Consider the following 20,047-nt stretch of genomic DNA (forward strand, 5'->3'; position numbering starts at 1 on the left):
GAGGTAAATATTTTCATAATTTGACTTAAAACACTATATTTTCTTAAATTTTCTGTAAATCTAATCCCCACATTGATTGTAAAAACAGCTGGAGGAAATGATACGAGAGTCATGAACTTGACTATTAATTCAATAAAAATATTGAACTTATTGTAAATAAACGGCATTTTTTTTCTAAATATTTGTTTAATTTATTATTTACATAAATATTTAAGGTTTGCGCTATGTGCCAGGTGCCAAAACTGAATATATATATATATATATATATATATATATATATATATATATATATATATATATATATATATATATATATATATATATATATATATATATATATATATATATATATATATATATATATATATATATATATATATATATATATATATATATATATATGTATATATATAGATAGATAGATAGATAGAGAGATAGATTATTTATTCACAAAACCAGGTGGTACAATGGATGTTTCGTCAATAAATACAAATAATAAATTACAAGTTTCATTGTAAAAACAATGTATATCATAATCTTAAGTAATGTATAACGAATACGAGTATATATTTATATAACAAATATGACAAACAAGTTAATGTAATTTAAAATTAAAGAGAGTATACATTAGAAAAATCTCGGTAAACTTTTAACGTTATTTACGATGGTCTCAGGTACGCTTCAAATTCTTTCAGGCTGTAGAAAGCATTGGCCGACAGGAGCCTCTTGATGTGTTGTTTAAATTGATTTATAGATAATTTTTTTAAGCTTGGAGACAGCAAATTATAATAATATGGTCCCGCGTAACTTAGTGATTTGTTATAAAACATATGGTTGAGTTTTGGCTTCAGCAGATGTTCTCTATTGCGAGTATTGTAACTGTGGATATCAGTATGCTTCCTATGTGAATATTTATTTTTATGTGTGATCAAAAGTATTTTAAATAGGTATATACAAGGCATTGTTAATATTTTGTGCTGTTGAAATGTCTCTTTGCATGATTGCCTCGGAGGAAGTTTAAAAATCAGCCTAAGTATTCTTTTTTTGCTGTATAAACACTCTCTCAGCATCATTCGCTTGTCCCCAGTTGACAATATTGTGTGAAATGGAAGAGTGAGCTGACGCGTAGTAAAAAGCTATTAGTGCCTTCTCAAGAAATGTAGAGATTCATTGCTAATATTGCGAAGAAGGTTTTATTTAGTTTATTGCAGACATTCTCATATATATATATATATATATATATATATATATATATATATATATATATATAAATATATATATATATATATATATATATATATATATATATATATATATATATATATATATATATATATATATATATATATATATATATATATATATATATATATATATATATATATATATATATATATATATATATATATATATATATATATATATATATATATATATATATATATATATATATATATATATATATATATATATATATATATATATATATATATATATATATATATATAAATACTCCCTAACTATACGGGCGGGAAACCATCCATCTGGTACCAAACTAACCTATATCAACTTAGTTTAGTTTTAAAGAGTGTTTCGAATGGCATGCCAATATCACGATTATTCTTTTACGAGTCGGTAACAGTTATTTTTATGATTTTCGCGAAAATTAAAAATATAATGGTTTAAATATTTTTAGCTGGGATTAAAGAGCTTAAAATAACGCAGCAAGTAGATGTAACGTATATTTAAAAAAATACTTAGTTTAAGTGGAATCTATATATATATATATATATATATATATATATATATATATATATATATATATATATATATATTCTGCTCTATTATCGAAATTTTCAGCTGATTATTTGGACTTATTCATTACGGTGGACTGAAATTGGGTAACAATATTATTTTATATAATTAGCAGGAAAATAAACTGAAAACATTCCAGATAGCGCTTCAAGACTATTTCCTGCATAAGACAACTTAGTGATGGTTACTTTTTCTTCAATTTAGTTTTTATAGCGTATGACAATCACAAATAAAAATATTGTTCCTGTCACGATTTTTCGCGTTGTTTGACTTATTACCTAAACTATAAAATTTTTCTAATTTTACCATCATATTTAATTCAATAACTGAAGCTTGGTTTATTAAAATTTATTCCAACTCGGCATGCATTAAATTTTCAAAATCAAAAATTATGAACATTAATGTTATTTAGGTATGGTATTGTTTTTTTACCTATACCACAGGCCGATTTGAATAAATATAAACGAAACAATAATATTAGTAATAAGAGTTTATACTCATAGATACTAAATGTTATACTAACTTCGTGATTGCTAGGTAGACTTTTTTTTCTTTATATTTAGCGTATTTTTTTAGATAGCTTTAAAGGAGTGGTAAAGGGATTATATGTACTTGAGGGCTAGCGTTATATTAGAATCCGTACTTTTCGTACAAATTGAAAACTATAAGAATCTGAGACTTTCTTGCCAGTTACTTGACCTCTCAGCCAAACCGACAACAACATAACTTGCCTGCGAGTGCTCTATAAACGAGTTTATTTGTAACAAACCTCTGCTTCTGCAAACTATCATTTTCACATTTCTCCTTATATAAAGGTGCGCAGAAATCAAGCGGATTTAAATCAGGTTGTCATGCCGGCCACTTTCTCGTTACGATTTTTTTGTTCGGACAATCGCGATATAGTTTACCCACATGGAGATAAATCTACTCGAGATGAAGCCAAGGACGAAACCGTTGTAACTTTTTCTTTTAATGGCGCCGCCATTAAAATCAAACGGATTAAGAGCCGATTTCTATGCGGTTGTAACGCAGGTGCCATGGGAAGCTCTTTTTCCGAATTCATCTCTTGTTTTGGTATGACAATGTACAGATTTTTTTAAGCGAATCGATCAAGATAACGCACTTATAAACGCACTTATAAAATTATAAAAAAAACTTCAGAAACAATGTATAAAAAAACACAGTGCTTCCGATTTTATAAGGAAAAGGTGACGCGTAACCCTTAAATGTTACGCCCCTGGCCCAAGTTTGACGTTTAAAATTTTATTTACGCAAAAATTTCGAAAACTTTTTTCAACCTTGTTTCGGAAATATTAATAAAAGGTATAGTTTGGAGCACTAATTCCGGAAGACCCTGTATACATAGGTTAAAATGATTCAAATTTGTGTTCTGAAGTTCGCAATTAGAATTTAATCTTAAACATAATTATGCTAACTTTAACTATATTTTATCTGTTTCCAAAAAGCATTCAGCAGGTTTTGATGAAATACCGTGCTCCCTTATTTGTCGATCGATCTTATGAATGAATCTTTCTCAGATGGTACATTTTCAGCTATATTAAAAAAAAAGATATACAAAAAGAGTAATTTACACGAAATCTTTAACTATAGACTAATAGCATAGTTGTCAATATTTTCAAAAATTTTGGAGAAAAGTTTCTATAAAAGGCTGTTGGAATTTTTAGAGAAATTTTTAAAGAAAAGAGTTTCTTATTGGATTATCAACACATACTATACAATAAAATACGAAGTAATTTAGATAATAATTAATCAACAACTTGTCTTGTTTTCGATTAAAAAAGAGCTTTTGACGTAATTAACATTGATTTGTTGAAAAGTTGTCTTAAAACAAAAAGACAAATTTTTTTCTAGTGATGAGGTGATCTCTAGTTGCGATCCACAGGGAAGTATATTGATACAGCTGTGGTTTCCTGAGGTGCCGACATAAGAACTCCAATAAGGCGGTGGCAAATATTGTTGATTATTGTAACAGAAATAGTCTTATATTTAATCATGATAAAACTGAATTGATTCATTTCTCACCAAGAAGCATAGATAAGAGCATCTTAGTTAAGTGTATTAATAAAACGATCGAGGAGAGGCGGGTTGCGAAATTTCTGGGAGTTTATTTCGATTCTGTTCTTTCTTGGTCTCATCAGGTGGACTATATTTTCAACAAATTATCCACACACTGTTTTGTCATTTGGCAAACTTAGAAGAAGGGTCGATTATAGTCTTTTTATGCTATATTATTATTCGTATATTCAGTCCAGTTTAAATTATGCTATTATTATGCTTTTGTTGCAAAAAAGGATTATTGCACTTTAAACCAAAACATTGTTCCTGCAGGAATATATTTATTGAAAGGCAAAATTTTGATATTTCCAAGTCTATACATACTGAATTCGGTAACGATGGTCAAATATAATTATAATGAGTATATATGTACGCGTGCAACTAATGAACATTATATTTTTGGACAGAATTATAAGCTAGATATTATAAAACATAAATTAAGTTCGGTAGCAAATGGGTCAATCGTCCATCCTATAAAACTTTTTAATAAATTACCTTTTTCGGGCTGCGGTCAGTTTAAGGCTGAGGTGAAACGATTGCTTATCCAGAAGGCATTTTATTCTGTACAAGAGTACCTGCAGTGCACTTTTTAATTCGTGTTGTGTTTGTTTTTTATAACTCTATTTGTTATTTCAAAAATGCTGTGTATCTTTATTGGTGGTGTATGTATGTATGTATCCTATACTTACAATGTAAGTCGTATGGAAATAAAGTATATTATTATTATTATTATTATTATTATTATTTAATAACTTTGAAATTACTAATTTGGATAATTGAAAAAATTACTATAGATAAGAATAAGCCTCTTGCTACTTTTTATAATCAAAATTTTTACTAACATTAATTTTTAAGATTACCGTAGTTAAGAATTATTTCTTAATTTCCAGTTATTCTTTTCAGAAATATTCAGTAGAAAGCCCACTAGTAATTAAAATATTTCGAGACACAAATTGTATGTTGATGCTTAAGTGCTTTGGAAATCCATCATAGTGTACACCATAACCCCACCACCTAGCACTTAAACTTATAAATACTGTCCGATCGCTTCTGTGCATGTCGGGCAAAGTTTTTTCATTTTTAAACAAATGTTTGCAGATAAAAGACAATTTTCTTTTGGTAAATTAAAAAAAATATATCAATTGTTGTTCTAATTGCAAAGAATAGAATCTTTCAGATCCTGATTATTTAAATAGATTAGTCGGACCAAAATAACAAAATGCCTGATTAGGAATTATCAAAATTTCATGATAACAATCGCCTAGAACTCGTGATGAAATATTAGATATTATTAAAAATATAAAATCTAAAGCAATTGTAGAGTCTTGGGTCTAGTCTTAGGCAAAAGTTAAACTTCTTTCAAAACCCTACAGATTTTAATCAACTTATATCGATTAGTATTCTTTCTACCCTTTCTAAAGAGTTCGAAAAGACAATTAGACAGACATAGTCGATTACTTTGTGAAACTATTGTCTTGTCTCAATTAAATCTAAAACAAAACTACAGATTCCGTACGACATTGCGCATGTGGTAAACTATGTAATATTTAAACAAAGGTACAAAAGATATCCGCTTGGTAATATAGCTTATTTGGGTAAAACTAGGCTTGAAGAGTATATAGTTTTTTCGGATGTCTGAAACATTTGTTTAAAAGAAGAGAAAAGAACAACTTATTGTAATATGAAATATATTCTTGGGGCAATAAAAAATCTATTATTATTATTATTATTATTGTTTACATTTCAAGCCCAGTTGCTGATGTATGATTTACATTTATTATACATATATCAATGGCGTTGATTTTCAATATATGTTTTTTCATAACTTCTAGTTCTAATTACCTTGTCTTGTATTGCGAGCATAAAGCCCTCAGTTTCAGGATAAAGATAGCCCTTAAGCAGCCATTGTAGTGATGATGTTTTGTCGATTAATGTGTCTCAGAGTGTTGGAGGGTATTTACCATGCTTTGATGTTGTGTTGATTGCTGTTTCGGTTACGATTGGCATACCTAAGTTGAGTGGTGTGGAGTTTTTAACAGCACTTCTTATAGACTGGATGACACGGTCCGTGGATCCTTATAATTTCGTACTAATTTTTAGGCCATGGTTTCTGCAAATTTTCTTTTTTCTTTGCTAGGGATATAAAGCCGTAATGTTAATGAGTTGGGGTGTAAACATCTGGCGAGTTGTTGCATCTAAGCCTCCCAAGTCAGTATTCGACCACTTAAAGAATAAATGAGACAGAAAATAACACTGAAAGCTTCATGAACTTTTCAATTATTTCCAATGTTCCAGTGGTGTAGGCGTTTAGCTAGGTTCTCATCGCACCCACTCTATTTAAACCGATCCGAAGCGACAGAGGTTCGAATCAAAAATTACGGTACATTTTACGACTCGATTTGCGCACAAGCCGCAGCAACAGTTACGCTATTTAAATGCATGAATCTTGACTTTTCGATTAACACGCGAGATTGTTAATATGCCGAAACTTTCTTCTGCCCGGTTCTGTAAAAATCACCGTCGTGGTTCAGATAAAAATAAATAATTAAATATTAATAAGTGTCAATCATCTGACTTTCCTGCCGCAATTAACATAGATATCGCCGAATCATTCACCGTCAGCTTAATAACAATAATACAGTGTGTGTTAAGTTGTCAAAATAATAAAATACAATAAAACGATAAAATTTCAAAACTTTATATACAATAAACGTTAGAATGAGAGATATATAAACATAGAAAAAGTAAAAGTTTTGAATACGAAAAATTTACTTTAAATTTTTAATGAGAAATTTGAGATAGCTACAAGTACGGAGCTTTCTAATCGTGCATCATTCAGTCGTGACCTCTGGTCAGGAAATTTCACGGGGCTCAAGTTAGATTAATCTATGTTCACTGACAAAAGTGCATCTTTCAAATCAATATTGAAAATTTGGAATCGCGATTGAAATACAGGGTGTTCGGAAACTTGGAGGTATGATTCAACGAGGCAAAATAATGCTAGTAGGTCATGTAACAAAAATCATTTTTTTAACGCCCTGATTTAGTAAAAGTCATTGTTACAAAATAAAAATGTTTCAGAAATCGGCCACTGGAGGGCCTTTTACCCAGAACATCTTTTTTGTTTTCCCTGTTTTTTATTTATTTAGACTGATATCGCAAAATAGAACAGATTGCCTTAAGCAGAATCGCAAATCCTCAAAAATTGTTACCCTTTTTAAAATAGATAAGTGTTATCGTTTAGTCGATAAGTGTTATCGATTTTTTATTCTCGGCTCGAAGTTTACCTGTAAATGCCATTTTAGTCAATTAGTTTCTGTTGGAACTGTAACACTTAAAGTGATACTTTTAAATAAACCATATTAGAATTTGAAATGTATTTGAAATGAAAGATAATAACAGCTTTATCTCAAATTTATGCAAATATCCATTTGTGTTATGTGAAAATTATCAAAATTAGTTTTAATATATAATAATATAGAATAATGTAATAATATACCTATCTATTTGAATAAATAATAATAATAATGTCTTTATTTTCGAACATAAATTTTACAAATGAATAGCTAGAAATAAGTAAACAAATGTTCAAAAAATGACGAAGTTCATATGAGAAACTCACAAACTTAAAAACTTAACCTAGACCAAGAAGCGTACCTTTAATATACAAAAAAAATTAAAAAAAACTAAAAGTGATATAAGCAAGTGATTTATAAAAGCTTATATAAATAAATAAATAAAAAGCTCTATATATTGCAGAAAACAAACTAGAAACTATGCATGTATGCGTTGCCAAATATAATTTTTATGTATTTGCTGTATAAGTACGTAGGGCGTTGGAAGTTTATAATTTTATAAAAAAAGCAAGCAGAATGCAACTCTCTCCTCCTCTCCATTGTGCTGAACACTTTTTTAGTGCCTTTGGAAGACCCGATGTATAGACAGTATAGAGCAGCGGCGAAAGAATGACGGAACACCTCGAAGGAGGTCCAGTGGTTCTGATAATACAGATCCGATTCTAACACACTGGGATCTACTTGATAAAATGTAAGAAAAAAAAATTATCGATGTGTTACTAAGGCCGACATAATGCAGAATGGCCAGAAGCAATTTATGATCTATCATATCGAATGCTTTCGAGAAATCCAATCCACCGTGAGATTACCCTCGTCTGCTGCCCTCAATATATCGTCTGTTACATTAGCCAGTGCTGTAGCGCGTCTATGAGTTTTTCTGAAGCCTGATTGAGTTTCAAGAAGAATGTTGTTATTTTCAATATAATGGAATAATTGGATGTTTATGCATTTCTCGAGGGACACGGTAAAACACTAATTGGGCGTAAGCCTTTGTAACTTTTGGGGTTGGAATTTTTTTTAACAAAGCTTGACAAATCCCCTGAATTTGCCAAAGAGGTAGTCTCCAAATAGGTTCACAAGAGTAATTTGTTTTTACAAATATTAAATTTTGTTTCATTATGAGGTTGACTCGTTAAATTTACAATATTTTGTCAAAAATAATCTTAAATTGTGGTTGCCCAGTTTTTTTAGTCGTATATTGGTTTCAATGAATATTGGTATTGTTCGCTGCTTTTTGTCTTTTCTTAAAGACAATTTTAAATGTTTGCTTTTAGGGTTTTGATTGATTTGACAGGCTGATCCATACTAAATTATTTATCTGCATCTGTAAAATTCGAAAACACAACAATTACAAATCTTTGTTATTTCTACCCAATAAAAATTTGAGTTTACTAGTATATATAGTAGTACTAGTATATACTAGAATTATAGTGTTTTATAACCGACCTCGTGAGTAACTTTTCCTTCTCTTTATTACTCCAAAATCCCAGCACACCCTTACCCGTAACCGTTCCAGGACTGTCCTAGGATCTTTTTTGCTGAGCAATTCTTGAAACATGTACATAAATATTGTTTTCCATGTCTTCTTCTAACTAGAGAACATCTGCTTCATTCCACGGTCTCCACATTTCAAAGTGTTAAATAACAGGAACGTTTAAAAAATATTTAATTGTAAGATTCTACCTGTATGCTTATGATGTACTTTTATCTATAGCGAATAAAATCAACAGTCTTAAAAAGGACTGTTGTTGTTTACAAATCGAAGAACTATGTAGAAGACACAAAAATACAAGAAGAAGAATGTTGTTAATCGACGGTTACACAAGACAAAAATGATGATTTTCAAACAGTTACATAAATATGTACTTACTGGAAGGATCAGAGTCAAATACCTTCGTAATATGTACGAACATATTGCAATACTATTGCTCTAAATGCTCTTTTATGTTCGTTAATGCATTTCTTGGAGGATCTACCTGTTTGTGCAATATAAATTTTAGGATAAGATCCGCATTTCAACCTGTAGACACCTGATTTTAAAAAATTTCCCTATTGTGTTGTTAGTTCTAAAAGCTATTTTTAAACCACATTTTGACAAATGTTTTGAAACTTTTTCACTGTATTCTCCTATGTATGTCATTGTTTCGGGTAAATAGAGTTTACTGTTGTCTGGATTTTTTTTTATTTATAATTTTATCGATAAGGGACGGATTGTAGCCGTTGTTCAGTGCAATTTGTTTAATGATATTACGTTCTTTGTTGTAATTTTCTGTTGAGAGTGGCGTATTAAAAAGTCTGTGTATAAAAGAGTGAAATGCAGCTATTTTATATGTTTATAGGGGTGATTTGAGCTGTTATGTATGACTGTGTCCGTGTGTAAAGGTTTATGGAAAATTGAAAAATCTAATTTGTTTTGCGTTTTCGTAATAGTTAAGTCTAAAAAATTAATAGAGTTATCCTGTTCAATCTCGATAATGAATTTTATACGAATATGTAATGAGTTAATGTAGTTTAAAAAATAATTCAATTGTCTGTCCGTTCCAACAAAGCAAGCAAAGACATCATCGACGTATCTATACCACCATAGAAAACTTTTCCTTAAAGGATGTTTCAGTATGATATTTTGCAAGTTATCCATAAAAATCTCGGATAACAAAGGAATAAGTGGGTTTCCCATTATCAAACCTTAGAGATGCAAAACAAATTAGATTTTACCATAAACCTTTACACACGGACACAGTCATACCTAACCCTAGCAACTCAAATCACCCTTATACACACACAATAGATGCATTTCACTCTTCTATACACAGACTTTTTAATACGCCACACTCAACAGAAAATTACAATAAAGAACTTAATATCATTAACAATTTAAAACAATTACATATTTAGTGAAAAACTTTCAAAATATTTGTCAAAATCTGGTTTCAAAATAGCTTTCAGAACTAACAACACAAAAGGAAAATTTTTAAAAAATAATAAAACGAAATGTCCAAAATCTCAAAAATCAGGTGTCTACAAAATTTATATTGGACAAACAGGTAGTTCCTTTAAGAAACGCATTAACGAACATAAAAGAGCGTTTAGAAACAATAGTCTAGATGCTAATTATGCTACACACTTAAACACAGAAAAACATATTTTTGACCACAATTTTGATATTTTACATACAGCCACAAAATTTAGAAAATTAAATTTACTGGAAGCCATGGAGATTAACAAAATGAGACATTCAAATGTATTACTTAGCGATGAATTAGATTTAAATACCTCTACATTATTACACTTAAATTCCCACAAGGACATTAATTAAGGTTTTATGGCCATTTTTCGGGTTATATAGTAGCAGCTACTTTGTAAATATTACATTTGATAAAGACACGGTGTTGTCGAAACAATAGTCATGTGAAAATATATAATTTTGTGAAAATCTGTACTTTTAGTTCTTATTTATTTTGTAACGCTTTTATTTATTGGAAAATACCCAGCAGCATCAATGGTAAAACCAAATTTAAAAGTTTCTACAAATATTCGTTACGCAAGATCTACTTAATGCGGAATAAAAAAAACGTCAAAACAATAAACAATAAAAAGCAGGACAGAAAGATGGAATCTTAAATAGACTGAATCTCTTTATAATTATTATTATGTAACCTTTAAGTTGTCCACCCTAAAAACCTCTGCCGTTGAATTAACATCCTAAGCACGCCATTTAAACTAACACTTTAAATAATTTTCTTGTGCGTTTGACGTCACGACGTGTCCAGTCCTCGAAACCAATTTAAATTTCACCAAACTACTTCACGTAGTGGACAATTATAGACGTCGCTTCACGAAATTTCACTTCCGTTTTGCTTGTTAGAACACTTACATTAACGTTTTTTTCTATTTTGCTTCAGGTTGCCGCAATATCGGCCCGGAACGAGACGCTACGAGAGTTAGAACCGATAGCCATGTTAAAATCGCCGCTCTAAATCGAAAAATGGCTCTAAAATTACGAAAGGACATCAAAAAATCGTCCTATTACGTTTGGTTTTTGGGGGCGAAAGAGTCGAAGGGCTTGAAAGGGGCGGAATATACGTTGCCGGTCATCAAACACCTCGAGCAGAGGGAGAAAGACGTGGAACCGTTCAAAGTTACCTTACAGGTACGTATTGGCCTTGAATTCGGTTCGGATTTTTCATACCAAACCGCGTTTCAGGTGTCCCACAAAGGATTGAAGATAATTCAGAACGTGGTGACCCAAGGGGCAAAAAATTCGAAACCCAAAAACGAGACGATAAAACATTTCATCCCACACAATACCATCACTTACGTGTATCAAGACGAAGACGTCATAGCATGCATACTATTGCTTTTCAACCCCGTCACGAAGTGTCCGTTGCATGTACACGCCTACAGGTACGTAGACCGTCTCAACATATAGCTACGGACGATAGAAAAAATAAATAAATTAAAAAACACGTAGTCTCATATCCATTTTAGAATTTTTCATATATATCCTTTCCTTATTTTCAATACACCCTGTTTATTATTGCCATTTTTGGATTCGCAACTAAGCAATTTTATTACATGAAAAATTATGAACTATAATTTCTTATCTATATCACAGATTTAATGGAATAAATATAAACGATAAAAACAATTAATCGTATTGTTCGACTATTCTTTGCAGTCAAAAAAAAAATTCATAACTAAGTGTCGCTCAAAATTTTCCAAATGAAAATTGTGTTTTACAGAAGTTATTGGACATGTTTGTAGTTTTGGAATCAAATGTATTTCTAATTGATAGAAATTGGTGAAATGACCTATAAAAACTTCTGGATTTTTTTTTTCCATTTTTTTTCATTTTCATTTAATTACATAAATGTTTTTATAACCGCAATTCAAACAGTACCCGAGCCCTTTTTGTCATCTACCTCAAATTGACTTGCTCAAGTCACTGAATCTAAGTTCTTTGCACAAATCTGGTTACGCTATGAGTGTGATTTAAGGAAACCAAAATTTCTAAACATATATCCTTCTCTTTTACTATATGCTGAAAAAAAAGTGAAAATATAGTTCATATTTAATATCTTTTACAGCATTTATTCCTTTTTTAACATGAATCATTTTTTATTGCAAATTTTTGATAATTTTTATCTTGTGTTAACATCAAAAAAATAGTTTATTATAATAACATATAATTCATAATAATAACATAACAACAAAATGGTGCACAAAGGATTAAGAAATCAAATTATAATTCATTCCAAAAATTAAAAAATGCTAACATCGCCGTAATATAGGGCACCAATTTTATCAAAAGTCAAACAAATTTTAATTTGGAAACAACATTAATAAATTGTTTAAACGCCACGCCTATATATGTTACAATACCAAAAATAAATAATTTATCTGAAAAAATAAAACACGTTATTGTTACAGATCCCACAAATTAATAGAATCAACGTTTACTCCATTAAAAAGTAAAATTTCAGGTAAAAATAATACTTCTTTAATCAAATAAATATATTGGAATGAAGAGCCAACTTTTGGAAAATCGTATAAATGGATGTAAATATATCATAAACGCACTCATATAAACCTTTTGACAGACCTTGAAATTAGCAATATATGATTCATATTAAAATAGAAATAAATGCTGTAAATGATCGAAAAGTCCTACATGTGCAATTTAAGAGCCCAGTCTAAGTTAAAAGTCAAATCCACTTTAAATTTAACAATAAATAAACACTTAGCTACTAATAATAAACATAAACTTCAAAAATGTCAAAAATTAATGTCAATTATTTCATGTTTCTTAATTTATTCAAAATGTCACTAAAGCGTGTAAATGTTTTTATATAAAATATTTATTATATTAGTATTTATTTTGTTATTATTATTTATTTATTTATTTATTATTCTAGTAGATTATATCGATCAGTATGAAATAATGCAATATAGGTATACCTTATCTCTCAGCTATTTAATGACTTACAGAATAAAATAAAACTAGATTTTTTCAGTAGTCCATTTGAGATTGTGATGGGCTCGAATTAAATATCCAACGTCTCATTTCGATTTTCGTTGATAACAATTGGATATGCTCAGTCCAAAATTTAGTAAAAAAATGAACAAGTCAATTTTTTTCGGATTGAATATAAAACTTCTGATCAAAGCATGAATTAAGATTTTTTTTCCGTGTAGGAGGACGTTGTTAAATTTTGAATATTTTATAAATTTTCTGTTCGGACAACAAAAAATTAGCAGTAAATGATCGAAAAGAAAGTATATAATTTAAGTCCTACAGCTACAGTTTAATAACCCAGCCTAAGTTAAAAGCCAAATCCACTTTAAATTTAACAATAAATAAACATTTTGCTATTAATAATAAACATAAACTTCAAAAAGGTAAAAAATGAATGTTAGTTACTTCATATTTGTATTTCAAATTTGTTTTTGTATAAAATTATTATTACTATATTTTATTATTATTTATTTATTTATTATCATTATTTATTTATTTATTATTATTATAAATTATATTCAATTATATAGGTACACCTTATCTTTCAGCTATTCAAGAACTTTTGATATAAAATAAAATTAGATTTTTTTTTGTACATAAAGAAAGTAGTCCATTTGAGATTGTGATAGACTCGAATTAAATATTAAATATTTGAGTTTCGTTGGTAAGAATTGGATGTGCCCAGTCTAAAACTCAGTAAATCTAAAACTTTTGATCCAAGCAAAGCATTTCCAACAAACACAATTTCATGAATTAAGATTTTTTTCCGTGTAGATGGAAGTTGTTAAATTTTGAATATTTTATAAATTTTCTGCTCGGACAACAAAAAATTAGCGTATTTTATAGATGTGACTCTCTGGAGACTGCGAGTCTCTTGAAGCAGCAGCTGCAGACCTTAATAGACCGGCCAGAAAATCAAAAGAAAATCGCCGAAATCGAAAATCGACTTAAGCCGGCGAAGGAGTCGAAAAAACTCGAAAGCAGCGTCGGAAGCGATACGGGAGCGTCGACGAGGGAATCGGATAGTAGTGAAGAGAGGTGAGTCCGAGGGGGGTGACGATTTTAGTGAATTTTTCACCAAAAATTGCCGCGTTAACAACATCCGGATTAAAAAGCAACTTTATTAAGTAATTTTTGCTGAAAAAATTGGTTGTGACGTGGGCAAACATTTTCGTATAAGATTTAATAATGGCCAGGTAAAAATGCAAAATTTGCGATAAAAAAATTTATTATGAAAGTTGCCAAAAGAAGAGTGTGGAAAATAATAAAAAGTAATTGGTGTAGTCAGAATAAATTAGGTAACTATTTTAGATATTAAATAAATATAATAAATAAATAAATAAATGCTTTTTCCAAGACCCACCGCAAATGCCTTTGTGAAAATTTAAAAAATATATTTTTGTGAGGTCATTTATACAAATAACCCTATATATTTTTGAAAAGTTCATATCAATCTTTTTTTCAAAAAGACGAAACCATTTGGAAAATAATTGACTCCGCCACTGAATTCTAATTCACACATTTCATAGGATAGCCGGTATACGAGGGGTGCCCAAAAACTTGAAGTTTTCAAATTCGCCCTGTATTTTAAAAACTGAGCAAGTTGTGAAAATTGTTAACTTGATTTTCCGCTTCACATAGAAGTACCAAGGGTTTGCGGAAATGTAAGATTCGATCTTCACTAATATTGGACGTACCCCTCAATCGCTACCAAAATGTTGTTTAAACATGATAGGAATTTTCGAAATCCAACCATAAACAAAAATTTGACAGTTGCACAGTTGTACAGTTCTTAAGTGGGATATGCTGTACATAGCCAGTTTTCATTTATGGTCCTTTGGAACACACTTCAATTGCAAATTGGTTTAAAAATCATCCAAATATTCATCGGAACAGTTTGATAGTAATGAATGACGTAAGCTACCATTTTGGAGGTCATTCCCAGAAAACCATTTACAGAGCAGATTGATAGTTAAAAGAAAAGAACATTAACTTCCCATGAAGGGTCGTGAAGGATGAAACATTGCAACAATTAAATATGAAACCTTTAGGCCACAAAATACTAAAAATTCCTTCATACTCTCTCTCAGTTATTAATATTAAGATGGTACGAGGGCTACCGTTAATATTACGGGATTTGCAATAAAAAAAACTATGAGCTACCAACAAATATGACTATATTATTTCTCAAAATATTCCCCTGATGATCAATACACTTTTGCATTGGCTAAAACCAATCATCGAAGCACTCTTCTCACATCGAGTCGGGCACCTCCAAAACATACCTTTTAAACCCATCAATCGCTTCTTCTGGTGTCAAAAATCGTTGCCCAAGTAATTTATTCTTATTGTATGGGAATAAAAAGAAATCGTTAGGTGTTGAATGAGGACTATATGGTGGATGGCTCATCAAATCATCGGTGAGAACTAGCGTTGTCGTCGTGGAGAGTGGTCGGTCTTCCTCTAATTTCTTCGAAGACTTTCAGCAAACAAATGGTTGTGTACTATTCACAATTGACTGTTTTACCTTTCACCAAAGAAACAGTTGCAATGTGGTCAGTTTTCCTGAAAAAAACAGGCTACCGTTCGTTTCGATGCGCTTCGCGCGAGAACAATTTTTGTGGGCTTTGTCTTATTCTGAAAGACCTAGACAGTCGACTGGTGCTCACTTTCAGGTTCATATGTCATGATTGATCACCTGTCACGATATAATAGACGTTTTTGGAAGCATTTTTTAGCATTTCCTTCGACCAATCAACACGAGCCCTTTTTTGAGCAGATGCGACATAGGCATGCGATGGAGTAGTTTTTTGTTTCAGTATGGTCTCTAATTGAGAATAAAAATAATTTCTATAAAAATGAACTGACTGACTGAGGTTAAAAAGAGTGTGACGACAAACGTAGGTTCAACTGTGGTTTAGGATTTCGGTACTTTTTACCTGATATCCTTTACGACGTGTTACGACAAAACAAATTCTGTTATAGGTTTGCTTTGGAAAACTCGAGAATAGCTTCATTATACGATTCGGTGGCAGCCGAATTGAGGGCCAAATTGGGCAAAAAAAATTCCCCCATACTATTGCCCCCGCGTGATTACGACACTGTTCACCGACAAAAAGGAAACCTCACTGGTGAGTCCTAATCGAAGCCGGTAGACGTATGAAATTTTGAACCCACCGTCGTAGGTATCGAGCTCAGACGATGCCTGAACGCGAACATAGTGGGCCAAAACGTGAAAAATCGGCGACTGGAATCTTCCGGGGGAAGTTCCGGGATCGGATCCGATCATCCTCCCAGTCCGGAATCTCCCGAGACTCCCGTGGACTCGAGGTTTCATACCTTGGACACCCACAGTACCAGCGGTAAGTCTATAAAATAGTTTGCTGGCGATTTCTTACCAACATGAAAAAAATATTAGTTAGTGTTAGTGTGGAGGATCGCAGCTTCTTCCTAATTCATCAACATTTCGAAATATTATTCTTATAAGAGTTACATTTTAAAAGTATCCTAAATTGTGTAGACGTTCGATAAAATCACGACGATATCGGGTGTCCCAGTGAGATCAAAGAGGTAGGGCATCGGGGAAATGGTTTTTGAGATTCCGAAATGGCCACCCAGAGGGCGAGAAAAATGTAGATCTTTTTGTTAGACGCTTTTTTCGTTCTCTCTAAAAGAATCAAATCAAATTAATATCCTACTCTTGGTCAGCAGAGTTTTCCATTCAACCTGGAAACTTTCTAGCTTCAAATTATCACATTAGAGGAATTATAATACGAATTCAGGTTCCTAGGCCAATATCTAACTCTTGACCAGTAGAGTTTTCTATTCAACCTGGAAATTTTCTAGCTTCAAATTACCACACAATTTTACACGATAACACGATCCTACCGAGTTATATCAAAGACAAGTCAAGGAAGTAATTACTAACTCCACACTATTTAGTGGCAAAAACAAGTATTTTTAACAATTATGAATCCACAACCGCCGAAATTATATATAAAAAAAATATTAAATATTTAAAAGTTCCACACAGATTTTAAGCCAAAATTTGCAATAAAAAATTCTTTTGAATTAATCAACAAAATTAAAGATATCAAAATCCCTTGTAATGCAACACTATTGTCTTTTGATGTACAAAATTTATTTCCCAGTATTCCACCTATGGATGTGATAGATTTAGTAGATTTCACCCTCACTCGGAAACAGGTTAACCCATTGGTGAAACGAGATTTATTAGATTGCTTAATAGTATCTTTAGACCAAAATTATTTTGAATTAAATGGCCAGATTTACATCTCTAAGAAAGGTCCTTTTTTAGCCGAGATTTTTATTGATAATTTGGAAAATATACTAGAACATCCTTTAAGTAGAAGTTTTCTATGGTGGTATAGATCGTGGATGATGTCTTTGCTTGCTATTTTAAATTACATTAACTCATTACATAATATTTTAAAATTCACTATCGAGATTGAACAGGATAACTCTATTAATTTTTTAGACTTAACTATTACGAAAACGCAAAACAAATTAGATTTTTCCATTTATCATAAATCTTCACACACGGACACAGTCATACATAACAACACAATAGGAAAATTTTTAAAAAACAATACAACGAAATGTCCAAAATCTAAAAAATCAGGTGTGTACAGGTTGAAATGCGGATCTTGTCCTAAAATTTATATTGGACAAACAGAATAGCATTAACGAACATAAAAGGACGTTTAAAAACAATATTCTAGATTCTAACTGTGCTACATACTTAAACCAAGGAAGACACATTTTTGACGACAATTTTGATATTTTATATACAGCCACAAAAAGTAGAAAATTTAATTTATTGGAAGTTATGGAGATTAACAAAATGAGACATTCAAATGTCGATCAGTTAGATTTAAATACCTCTCCTTTATTGAACCTAACTTCTCGCAACAACATTAATTCAGGTATAGTTGTCATTTTTCGGTATATATAGTAGCAGGTAGTTTGCGAATGTAAATATTATATTTGATAAAGACCGGGTGTTGTCGAAACAATTGCGTGAAAATATATAATTTCGTGAAAATCGAAGCTTTTTTGTTTGAACTATTTTTTTCTATCTCGTCAAAAGACGGGTCAAATATTGGTTCAAAAAATTTGAATTACTTTTTCTTAGCTTTTTAGTTTTAAAGAATATCTATAGGAGCTTTAACTGGCATGTCAATATCACGATAATAATTCTTTCACGAATCGGTAAGAGCCACTTCAAGTCATAAATAGCAATTTTTATGATTTTATCGAAAATTTGAAGTATAATGGTATAAATATTATTGGCTAAAAAAACACAGCAAGTGGTGAAAACTGCATGGTAATCTCGTTTGTCCCCTCTGAAATATAAATAAAAATTAATTTAAAAATACTTTTTTTACGTAGATGTAATAGACGCAGTATTAGAAATAACCAAAAGATAACATATTATGACGGGATGATAAGTATAGTAAAGGTCCGATACCACTTTTATTTTATTTTATATATAAAACATAATTGAGAGGAAATTAGTTTAGAAAGAATTATTTAGAAAATACCTCAATAAATTGATGTCTGTGCTGGGTTCCATAATATTTGAAGTTCGCTCTGGTTTATGATTTCTAACGCCATGAACTGTATAAACTTATTTGAATTTAAACAACATCTAACACTAAACAAAATCTAACAATACAGAAAACCTAACACTAAACAAAGTACTAATACTAAACAAAACCCAACTACACCCATAACAAAATCATTAATGGCGTCTCTGTGTAGAAAGAGCAGCAGTCTCTGCTTCAGCCATTGAAATTCCTTGAATATTGTCAATAACATGTAAAATATTCATAAATTATATTGACGATTCATTTTTGATAGCTCTAGCGCCTCCTACCGACTGGTAAAATAATTAATATCGTGATATTGACATGCCAGTCAAAGCTCTAATACATACAAGTTCGTTGAAATCGGTTTAGCCACAAAAAAAGTTATTCAACTTTTTCCAAAACAATATTTGACCCTTCCACCTCCCTTAATTTGACGATATAGAAAAAACAGTTCAAACGAAAAAGTTTCCTTTATCTAGGGTAGATTAGGTTGAACGTAATTTTGATATAGGTTAATTTGAAATATTAAAAAAAAAACGTTTTTTCCATTTTAAAGTAATGTAATGCCAAAAAGTTCTGTGCATGACTGTAAGCGTGATACCCTTGTTATGGGTTTTTTGAGCTATGAAAACTTGATGTGTGTCATTTGCTTGCTTCTAATATACCAATTTTAACGCTTCAATAGTCAAATCAATATTCTTAATATGACAGCACGCAAAGAATTATTATCATTATTATTTCTTACTTAAGTAATTGTTTGTTTTATTTAAAGACTTGTTGACTCACCCCGTATGCCGAACCAATTTTTCATCGGTGTACCGTTACTTTACCGACATCGTCAATATTAAAACACGTAATTAGTCCTCACTTAACGGCCCGCCAAATTACATTAACCTTTTTAATTACGTTTTAATTGCGCTGGTCTCGGTTAAAAGCTCGCCAGGTCGTACAGCTCATTTTTCTAATCGATTTAATATCTCATAACATCGAAATGTTGTTTTTATTAGTTACTGAGCTACGGCAACACCGCCTTTTCGGTAAAAATTACCAAAATCTGTAAAACTAAACGTCATAATTTTGTTATATTAATTTAAGGCCACCACGTTGCCGCTTCTTCGAGAAAGTTGCATCAACGTTGAAATTTGCAAATTGCTAATATTTTATGATTGCTT

General features: G+C 30.7%; 1 protein-coding gene across 2 annotated transcripts in view; it reads left to right on the forward strand.

The window, feature by feature from the left end:
* The window catches only part of LOC132706393 (uncharacterized), a 79,622-nt gene that overhangs the window by 24,124 nt on the left and 35,451 nt on the right, over window positions 1-20,047 (forward strand). For both annotated transcript variants that reach the window (XM_060677712.1, XM_060677713.1), the window contains exons 2-6: window positions 11,150-11,397; window positions 11,452-11,651; window positions 14,110-14,301; window positions 16,249-16,394; window positions 16,449-16,625. In XM_060677712.1, the coding sequence (XP_060533695.1) occupies window positions 11,150-11,397; window positions 11,452-11,651; window positions 14,110-14,301; window positions 16,249-16,394; window positions 16,449-16,625 (963 nt within the window). The remainder of the gene's footprint in view (window positions 1-11,149; window positions 11,398-11,451; window positions 11,652-14,109; window positions 14,302-16,248; window positions 16,395-16,448; window positions 16,626-20,047) is intronic.

Source organism: Cylas formicarius, unplaced genomic scaffold, assembly GCF_029955315.1.
Source record: "Cylas formicarius isolate icCylForm1 unplaced genomic scaffold, icCylForm1.1 PGA_scaffold_8__14_contigs__length_24414737, whole genome shotgun sequence".
In the NCBI taxonomy this organism is placed as follows: domain Eukaryota; kingdom Metazoa; phylum Arthropoda; class Insecta; order Coleoptera; family Brentidae; genus Cylas; species Cylas formicarius.